Source organism: Solea solea, chromosome 5, assembly GCF_958295425.1.
Source record: "Solea solea chromosome 5, fSolSol10.1, whole genome shotgun sequence".
Lineage (NCBI taxonomy): Eukaryota > Metazoa > Chordata > Actinopteri > Pleuronectiformes > Soleidae > Solea > Solea solea.
Genome location: NC_081138.1, coordinates 2,155,491 through 2,166,053, shown reverse-complemented (window position 1 = coordinate 2,166,053; position 10,563 = coordinate 2,155,491). Strand labels below are relative to the sequence as shown.

At 42.0% G+C, this 10,563-nt stretch overlaps 1 protein-coding gene and 1 non-coding gene across 5 annotated transcripts in view; both read right to left on the bottom strand.

Moving 5' to 3' along the window:
- Nucleotides 1-354: 354 nt before the first annotated feature.
- The window catches only part of dennd2b (DENN domain containing 2B), a 51,569-nt gene continuing 41,360 nt past the window's right edge, over nt 355-10,563 (bottom strand). For all 4 annotated transcript variants that reach the window (XM_058628849.1, XM_058628848.1, XM_058628845.1 and 1 more), the window contains 6 exons: nt 5,887-6,064; nt 4,635-4,676; nt 4,086-4,197; nt 1,520-1,759; nt 1,283-1,369; nt 355-804 (listed from right to left, as the gene is read on the bottom strand). In XM_058628849.1, coding sequence (XP_058484832.1) covers nt 770-804; nt 1,283-1,369; nt 1,520-1,759; nt 4,086-4,197; nt 4,635-4,676; nt 5,887-6,064 — 694 coding nt within the window. In that variant the 3' untranslated portion in view covers nt 355-769. The remainder of the gene's footprint in view (nt 805-1,282; nt 1,370-1,519; nt 1,760-4,085; nt 4,198-4,634; nt 4,677-5,886; nt 6,065-10,563) is intronic.
- trnae-uuc (transfer RNA glutamic acid (anticodon UUC)) lies at nt 2,686-2,757 on the bottom strand. Its single transcript has one exon. It is a non-coding gene; the product is annotated as a tRNA-Glu (tRNA).

Below are 10,563 nucleotides of genomic sequence, written 5' to 3'. Positions count from 1 at the left end.
CTCCCTCGATTGCTATAAAGGACACAAGGCGAGGAAAAGTAATATAGCGTCAGGAATTAACACCGAAGACTGGAGGTCTTCGAGAGCTAACAGCAGTGTGTCGGTGACAGCCACCAGAGTGACGTGCTCACGTGTAATTAGGTTAGTAACGGCGTGAGGTCGCTGCTGCGAGACCAACGGTTTAATGTCATCAGGTAAAATTGTATCTATACGCTGCTGGACTTTGTTTCTAGGGAGATTAACGTGTTCATCCGGACTGTTCCTGGGTTAATGTGACGTACAGGTAAGATATCACACGTTTATTTTGGGAAATGAGTGGAAACCACGTTGTGAATTCAACACCGCACACGCGGACATTTTTAACTAGCACATTTAATACAATATTGCAGGAGACTCTATGAAGAGTTACAATCATTTTCTTCATTGTCTTGGTGCCATGTACAGTTTTCGAAATAGGTCTTACACTCCTTAAACAGAGGCTGATGTGAATGAATGCAAATACAAAAAAAAAAGAGAGACATACGAATACATACGAACTGTACATCTATGCCCATATCAATAACATACACTCTGAAAACACTCCTCACAACAACAGTGGTTACTCTACAGCTCAGCGGCCGTGTACCGTCCTGCTATCACTATCTCATAGAATACTATAAACATACAAGGGAGAGCATCGCAGCCAGCTTACAGTAGAATGATATGTACATGTTTACAAAGGTTGCGAATCGTCGCGACGACGCAGAGGCTCGAGGAAGAAGAGTTGGCCTCAGTTCTTTTTGTGGAGAAACTTCATTTTGTTCCCTGAAAGGAGTCAAAACAAGTGAATTAAAACATGGAAAATGAAACGTTCAAGAGCTGAGAAGATACATTTCATTCAGATTATTATACAGCAGATACAAATGAAGAAAACGTGAGGATAAAACGACTTCAGAATAACCTTTAATGACAGTTGTATATTTGTATTTTGGGGTTTAATCTGTTGCTTTTATTGCTTTCATATTTATGTAAAGCATCTTTGAGCGCTTGTAAAAAGTGCCAAAACAAATCAAATGCTGTAGTGGTCACATTTAAGGTCACACTTTGAATATTAATGTTGATGTTACATCCGCTCTTTCTCTTCAGGTTTCCATGAATGTTGCATATTGAATCACAAATGTAATGTTTTCTATGTAACATTGAACGGAGATTTAAGGTGAACACAGGGAAACTGTAGCTTACAGTCCATAATACATTGTCTCGCACATTCAGCCCAGTGTTGTGCATCCGTGGCAGAACTCACCGAGGCCTTTCAGGAACTTGTTGACTCCACTTTGCTCCGTGTCTGGCAGCTCCTCCAGATACTGGTCCACCCTCTGCTCAAACAGACCTGCAGAGAAAACACGTTCATGTCAACTTCCCGCCACTGGGGGTCAGTGTTAGCACATCATCTTCTGCTACAGAGCAAGCAGGAATAAAGTATAAAGTGACTTTGAAGGAGGAAGAAAGAAGGCGTGACACTCGTGGAACAACCGTCTACCTTTGGCCCGCGTTTTCCTCAGCTCTCGATCCTGAACGAACCCGGCAAACATCTGCGACTCCATGAAGACGCCGAGGAAACGGCGGATGCTTTTGGACGCCACCGACTTGCGGAAGGCCTCCCTTTGGAGAATCCGCTCTCCGCGCTCATTCTGAGTGATAAACAGGGAGTAATGGCCGACGGTCTCCAGGAAGAAGCGGATGAAGGCCTCGGACACCAGGCTGTTCAAGGAGTTATACTCTGGAGACGCAGAGGAGAGGTATTCTCATTACCTACATCTGTATTTACAGGGATGAGTTTGAAGTGTGGTTGTTTGAGGTACTGAGACATGAGACAGGATCATTTCTCTCAATGATAACATGGTTGTCAGCAGGGAAATACATTTTCCCATCATTTAACAGCCTTTTTCTAGCTGGAAACTTAAGTTTTTTTAACTTCTCCCTCCACAATCCAAAGCAATTTTACATCACGGCACAAAGGGAGTTGTTAATCTACTGCTTCCTCTCCATCGGTCAATTATTCACACGTGTTTTCTTGTGACGTCTATGTTTGCAATCCTCTGTGAAGATTTACCACAGTGACACAAACTAACCACGCAGGGCAGCAATAAACCAGCAGCTCCTGTGATCGTGCAAAGCAGAAAATGCTCATTTTCTCTATGGGATTGGTGATGAAAAGTGCAATATATGCTTAAAATAATGCACACTTTAGTAGAAGTAGAATTCAATTGGGTGCATCTCTTGTTTAATTGATAATTATCTGTTTTTCCTTTTGTCCAGAAATAAAACCATAAATGACTAGAGCACATTATCAGAGAGTCATATTGAAGTAGAATCCATGGTTTGGCCGAATGCTCACAACAACAAAAACATCGCCCGCTGTGTGGATATTTGGGGACATATCTCATAAGTCTTGGTCAAATCCACGTCAATAAAACCGACCACAAAATAAGAAATGATAAAAAAAAAGAATAATAATAATCATGTGGTCGTCAGTGTGCCTGTGGTATGTAAATCCACCAGAGCTGCTGGAAAATCTGACCGAGATCGGAGCTCCACGGCTAAAGACGAGACTTCATCTTTACTTTCATCTAAAACAGTGTGAGGACTTCAGATTTACTCACTACGACTGTTTCCTTGGAGATAAACATTCATAAAAAAACTCTTTTCCCATACCGGGAGTCGAACCCGGGCCGCCTGGGTGAAAACCAGGAATCCTAACCGCTAGACCATATGGGAGACACACCCTAACCTATAGGTCCAATTCACAAAATTTATGAGGGAAACCATACTCATGTGCTACATGTGCCAGTGTATGAGTATGACCACTAAACACAATAGTTCTGTTTTCATAGGCCTTGTTTTACAGAAGCCGTCGTGTTTCTTCAGCAGCCCGATCGATCCAGAGCGTGTGTGTGTATGTGTGTTGCATCTTAAAGCTACGGAAGAGGATTAGGGCCACACAGGAAAAAATATTTCAGTTCTGACTTTATTCTCAGAATTCTGACTTAATTCTGACTTTATTCTCAGAATTCTGACTTAATTCTGACTTTATTCTCAGAATTCTGACTTTCAACTCAGAATTCTCAATTAATTCTGACTTTAAACTCAGAATTCTCAATTAATTCTGACTTTAAACTCAGAATTCTGACTTTAAAGTCAGAATTAAGTCAGAACTCTGAGAATAAAGTCAGAATTATGAGTTTAAAGTAAAAATTAAGTCAGAATTCTGAGTTTAAAGTAAAAATTAAGTCAGAATTCTGAGTTTAACGTCAGAATTAAGTCAGAATTCTGAGTTTAATGTCAGAATTAAGTCAGAATTCTGAGTTTAAAGTCAGAATTAAGTCAGAAAGATTTCTGAGTTTAAAGTCAGAATTCTGAGTTAAAAGTCAGAATTAAGTCAGAATTCTGAGTTTAAAGTCAGAATCCTAAGAATATAGTCAGATTTCTGAGTTTAAAGTCAGAATTCTGAGTTTAAAGTCAGAATTAAGTGAGAATACTGAGTTAAAAGTCAGAATTAATTGAGAATTCTGAGTTTAAAGTCAGAACTCAAATATTTTTTTTCCTGTGTGGCCCTAATCCTCTTCCATATAAAGCTTTGCTAAGCAAAGAAAAAAAAACCCATCATGCTTTGTGGTATGTGAATGCCAACATACTGTAGTTCACTGACACACTTGGGGAAAGGGGAGGGGGTTTGTTACAATCTGCAGTCTCACCATTAGGTGTCACTAAAACCCTGACTGGACCTTGAAGGTTGTGAGTTTGACTGTTATCATGTTTGTCTGCTGATAATTGTAGAACCTTTCAACGCTTGTGTCACCCCCCGACTGTCTGTGGTGTAGATTACACACGCGTTAGCTTAACTCCCACCTGTCATCATCAGAAACCCTGAATCATCGCTGTGGTCATCACTACTATCAAAATGATCGCACACGTCTGTGTGAGTCATGGTTGGAAGCGCGTGAGACTTTGGTTTCCCAGCGAGTTTCACAGGAACATGGAATAAACTTGTTCTGATGACGTCACTTCCACCACATCTGTCTGATTCGTCACTTCTTTTTTTTTACCTTCATCGGACTCGCTGTCAGAGTCCTGATTGATGATGTCATTCCTCTGCTCCAGAGCTTGCTCAAGAGCCGCTTGAAGTTTCCGCGGCAACAGCGAGGCCTCGTCATCCATCTATAAACAACCAAAAACATTGCATTCGCCAGTGATAAACAACCTTTGTTTGGAGAGTCGCTTTCAAAGAGCTCAGATGTAGAGAACGAACCGCATGTTCTACAGCGTCTGTTTAAAGAAAGGTTACTTTTGTAACAAGAAAAAAAAAAACAGTCTCTGAGAGATGAAAAGATCCGTCGCGTTTCGCCTGCTGTGGCCTAAAATGTCTGAAAACATAACGGAAAACAGCGACTGTCTCGTGTTTTCTCAGTTAATCCGTTCAGAATAGAACAGCTGATGTTTTTAACACAAGAAAATAAAATAAGTTTGCTTTCAATTACAGTTTCTGTCATGATAATTTCTGGTTTTATATTTTTTATTTATGCTGCAGCGACGAAATGGTAAAACGGTCGCTGTCACAAAGCCAGAAGTCATCTGACGATGTCTCATAAACTCACCTGTCGGATGAATCGGTCAGTTCCGAGGTCGACCATTAACGCCTGCGGGAAAGACAGAGGAGCGCGTGTTACAACCACATTTGTTCCCCGTAAAACAGTCAGCACTTTGGCAAATTTACGGCACGACATTTTTGTCGATTGTAAAACACATTTCACAAAGATGATTTTCAGGAAAGCGCTTCATGAGTCAGTCGGTAACAGAGGAGACGAGTACAGAGAGGAACAGGGAGCAGATGTTGTTGACAAGCTATTAACAGCTCAGTGTTAACTGTGACTGGACTCAATGCTGAGATACAGTATAACACAGCTGTAGTTCACTGTAGTTTAAATGAACAAAGCAATTAAGAATTGCTTTTGTTCAATTAATGGCAAATAAACACTTATATTTTATACCATAATTACAGTAGTTTAGCTGTGTTTTTTTAAACTAAAGGCTCAGTGATAATTATGAAGTAAACATTTCATTCCACACTAGCCAAATAGCAATTGTGGAGGCTTTAAAACAAGATTTCAGATTCTTATCAGTGATGTAACGACTGATGGTGGTGGAACGAGTCCTGACATATTCCACTCAAGTAAAAGTGCCACTATTTTGATAACATTTGACTTAAGTACAAGTAAAAGTAAGAGTAAAAGTCACTTTTTTAACGAGGTTCTTTCACGTGTCGTGCCAAAAGGACAAAAAGGGGGACACAGATCTCACGTGAATTGTTTTTAAATTATAGGCAAACCTTTACAAATGAAAGTGTAATAAATAAAATATATGTGAACACATAATGTATCAGTTGAAAAGGGTCAAAGGTCACACATTGTAACTTTCTCACCCATTCTGGGACCTTAATTAGCACCATTTATTTATTTAGTTATTTATTTGTTCAATAAAAAAATTTACTTTTTTTTACTTTTTTTTAAATGTAGTGAAGCACAATACTTCAAAAAAAACATACTTAAGTTAAAGTAAAATTACAAAATTTTAAAGTACACAAAAAAATTATTTTATATTATTTTATGTTAAACCTCAATTAAATGTAATTCATTACTTTCCACCTCTGCTAACAGGTTATTTTGATGCCCCCTACTGACCAGAATAATAAGTTACGATAGAATTACCCTGAATGTGTATTTCTGCAATTTATCAGCCAAGTAATCCAAAGAGTCAGGCTTTAAGACAGAGTTTAAAAGTTTAATTTTACATTTTAGATTAAAATCAGTGTCTGAGAAGTCAGAGAAAATCCAGAAAGGATGAGCCTACCTCTTCCACAGGTAACTCTTTAAGTTTAGGCAGCGAGCTGGACAGCAGCCCCACCAGGAAGGGAGTGGGACAGCACACGATGTCCAGCATGGATCCTGGCAGCACTGGGATGAAAGTGTGTTGCCAGGAGAACGGGTAGAGCAGCGCCACCACTGCATGCATGCAGCTGGACAGGGTGCTGATGAACCAGGCATAAAAAAAACAAACACCATCAATCACCTTCACACGCAAAACAACGCCCTGCAGAGGCCACACCAGATTAAACCAAACACAATCAAAACATGGCAGATGGTTCTGTAGATAATGAAAAACTCTGAGGGGGGGGGGGGCGGGGTTACATTTTCCTAAAAACACCATCTACCAGCATAAGCTTTGGTAGAAGTAGAAAAAACCTTGTTGAGCTTCTCTTCCTGCTCTGAACCCTCGGCTTTGACGCCTTGTTCTTCCAGCAGACAAACAAAACAGCCTCTGCACAAATGAATCATGTTATTTTGTTCCACCTCTGCCACTTAAAACTCCATCTGCTGCAAACCACAATGATGGAAGGGTGAGCCCATGAATTAAATGCATCATTGTGACATTGCTCTGTGCCGTCTACGGGGGGCTGGCGTGACTCTGACATGTTGCTACAGTTAAGCTGCAGGCTTGTTGACGTAATACCGAGAAGAGCCACTCCGGTTTTGCTCCGACAGCTGTGGTATAACATCGGGATCACAAATAGCAGCCCGTCTTTCTCACGATCCGTCGCTTGTTGACAGTGGCTGACCCTCCTCCCCCTTCTGTCCTCTACATACTGTCCAGTCCATGTACACAAAGAGAGTGAAAATAAACTGTGGGTCCAATCACGCACACACACACACACACATGCAGTGGCACTAAATTAGCGTGGATCAAGAACAAGACCACAGGGATCACACATGGTATGCACTCGTGCACCGCACACACTTTTAATGAGAAGCGTTTTTCATGGCGATAGTCATCAGCGGCCGACAGAACATCCAAGTAAACAGGAGTTACCGCCTCGCTCCTGACCCGGTTCTCGCCGTGTTTCAGCCTGCAGAAACATTGCTGCGTGCCATTTGGAGGAGCACGCATGCAGAGAAGTGAGATCAGTACATGACAACCTCCCCAGACTTTTCCACAGGACCTTTTTCATCTTCCCACAAATCAGTTACCAGGATCAAAATGGATTTTCCTGACAGGCTAAAACAGAATTACACCAGTTAAAACCCAAAGACTTCAATAACCACTGCGTTCAGTCTTTTCCGGACTTTTCCAGTTCACTCCTAACATGAAGCACTTGCAGCTTTGCTTTGGCCGCTCTGATTTCCATTTGCCCGAGGAGGGCTACATAATTCCTACCAGATCCAGATTCTCCTAGGTTTGACGAGTTCCAACAAAGAGTGATGGTGCACAGATCTCAGAGAAGAAAAAAAAAACATCGCCCACAGGCTACATGTGGCCCTACACACCACTGATACCAAAAGGATCAATTACATTCATTCCCCCAACCACACACTCTGGGGAGAAGATGAACTTGCAATGAAAACACTCCGCACCACCAGAGGTTGCCACTCAACCCTGGAACGAGACGGGGACATTCCCGTTAGATTCAAACACTCGAAAAGAAAAAAAGGTTCACTGGTGTCTTTATTCACAGAAGACAAAAAGGTAAATGGTCTCTAATCTTAGCAACCGTGCAAAGCACTTCACACGACAGTGTTGGAATTCAATGTGGGGGTGCAGTCTCCCGTCCAAAGACCACTTGGTATGCAGACTGGAGGAGTTCCGGGAATCAAACCACTGACCTTATAGTTAGAGGATGACCCATGCCTGGTTTAAATGTTTCAAACACCTTGTTTTGACCCAGAGCAGAGGGCAGCGTGTGGACCGAGGATGGCTCCGAACCACTTATATCACTTTCCCAACACCAGTATCAGTGCGATACGGCTGATTTACATGTTTTAAATTGCTACGCCGTTAAAAGCACATTTGCGGGCGATGCATTTACTCCCCGACCACAAGCAGCCATCTCACAAACATAAATGCTCCAACTGTGCAACGACTATTCTGCTCCCACAAAGAAGGAAATAAACAGCCCACAACATAACTCAGCTGACTCGTAACTCAGTTGCTGCTCTTTACATTCGTGCAGTCTGTGAAGCATTTATGTGATATTAAGGTGTTGAGATCATAGCATAACAGGTTTTTCTTCTTCCGATATCTGATCCATTGATTTTGAAATGTGCTTAAACCCCAATTTTCCCAAGATCAAATCACATAAGCATGAACTGAGATTCCTTTGATACGTTTAAATCCGATTAAATACACCAACGTCATACAAGTGCACACTTCCAATCTCAGGAAGAGAGTGAAGAACCAGTTCTGCAGAGGTGGGGCCGCAGCGGCGTTGCTATGTGTTGAGGTTTGGGAGCTAATCCTTACATATTAGCTCTCATACGTCTGCCAGGTCTGGTTTAGTGTGTCTGTGTGTCTGTGTGTGTGTGTGTGAGGCTGAACTGGCAGATACCCCAGGAAACATGGGATCGAGAGCTTAGCCAGTGAAGCCCAGAGGAGAAGGAGGGAGAATGTCAGTGTTTGAGAAAGAGGGCAGGAGTCAAAAGCCTGTATCGCCACATGCTCCACAGCTCCACTAAAGCACTGCACAGTGTTTATCAGGCCTGCTACGGCTAATACTGATTCCATAGACCCTGCAGCACAAACAGGACTCGGCAGAACCGCAGCTGTCATGCTGCCCAGCTGTGCTGCAAAGCTCTGCAAAAGCGTTTTTGGCTGTTTAAGCTCAACATAACGTCTAGAAATCCTCTCACAGAACACACACACACCTGTGGGATTTATACGACATGCTGCACATGCGCCTTTCATCCGCTATTCCTGAACTACCTAAATGCTTTTCCCTCACTTCCTGTCTGTAAGCATCTCTGGGTCACAGCTCTGTGTCTCTACAGAAGTCTCTTTTTTTTTTTTACAGTGAGAAATGGCTTCCTGATGGGAAACTCAATACGTGCTTTTATTAAACCCACAATAAAGTCAGAGTTTGATGGAGGCCGTCGAGTGAGCAGATGAATGTGCGCAGGTGTTTGTGTATATGAGTGTGGACATGTGTATGGGAGCGTCTGCATGTGGGTGTAAACATTCACAAGAGCAACGCTGATGTAAAAATCAGCTGGGGAGTCTCCGGTAATAACCGAGGTCTCTCTTTTCAAGAGAAACTTTTCACATGTTTACAGCGTTTGAATTTCATTCTCCCTCGAAGGCAAACACCGCATGGAAAAGCAGTTGAGTTGCTGGCTTCGTGCCAGGTCTGCACAGTGTGTCGCAGAAGGTGTTTGGGACGAATCAACGGAGTCAATGAAACGAGTATGGGACCTTACTTGTTGAATATGAAAAAAAAAAAAATGCCAGCAGCAGAAAGCAATAATTCTACCTGTCAAAAAAGTGCAGTCACCACTGATCACAATGCTGCAGCTGCTGCGCTGCGTCGTAAATGCCTGCAGCAAAAACAAAGCACCACATAGGCCACTTCACATGCAGCACATTATTTTGTCATGTGGTTAAATTACCAGTTTTAGGCTTGAAAATAAGAAGACAACAGAGAGTGAAATTTAAGCAGCCTCCTACACCATGGAAAAGTAAGCTTGATTAATTCACCCACCCGAGCCACTGTTTTTCCTACAGTCTCCTCCCTTTTCACTCCTTCCCTTTCTTCTTCTTCTTCTCAAACACAGACTTCTCATCTTTCATTATAATCTCCTTTTTTTCTGTTTTGCTGCTTCACTCAATATGCAAAACACTCAGCCACTATAACAAAGCCTATCTGCACAAACATCTGAATGTGCTGCATCCATCCATCACCTACTGCTTTATCCTCCACAGGGGACTGAGGGGCTGCTGGGGGGCGAAAGGCACAGTCCCCCCCTGCACCGGTCGTCAGTCCATCACAGGTCCTGAATGTGCTACAATTCAGTGGTTCCCCAACTTTTTATACCAAGTACCACATGTGAAAATATTGAGCTCTCGAAGTAACACTATTATTATCACCAACGTTAAAATACAGTGGTGAAAATAGACTTTTCACAGGAGGCAGATTTATTCCCAATAAGATAATTGCCTCTCACGTCATCCTCCTCTCCCTCACATATACTTCACACACTGGTTAGATTAAGATGGAGCGAGACATTAGGTGACTCTAACTATGAGTATTTACATTTGTTTCATTATATACTCAACTCTTACATGCACTCTCTCACTGTCTTTCATTTGTATTTTTATCTCACTGCCACATGCACATACTCTGTTGTTAACCACCCTGATCTCTGACTGAAAAAGACTGTTGACAAACTCATAGTTGATGATGAATTAATCTATTCATCTCATTAGGCATCGAACCTGTTGTTACACGCGTCTGTCGATGAATTATCACGTTAAAGAAAATGTGTCAATGCAGAATTTAAATGTAGAAGCAACAAAATCCTTGTGCGATGGAAGACGCCACAAAGAACTGCTGCCTAACATGGTGTCCTCTCTTTGTTTCAGCCTGTATAGGATGAACATTTTAAGGGAAAGAAACATACATCATGTACATTCCACTGGCGAGATATTTTTGGGAGTGGATTTTTTTCTACCAAAGCCCCAAAGGGAGCAGCTGCCCTTTTA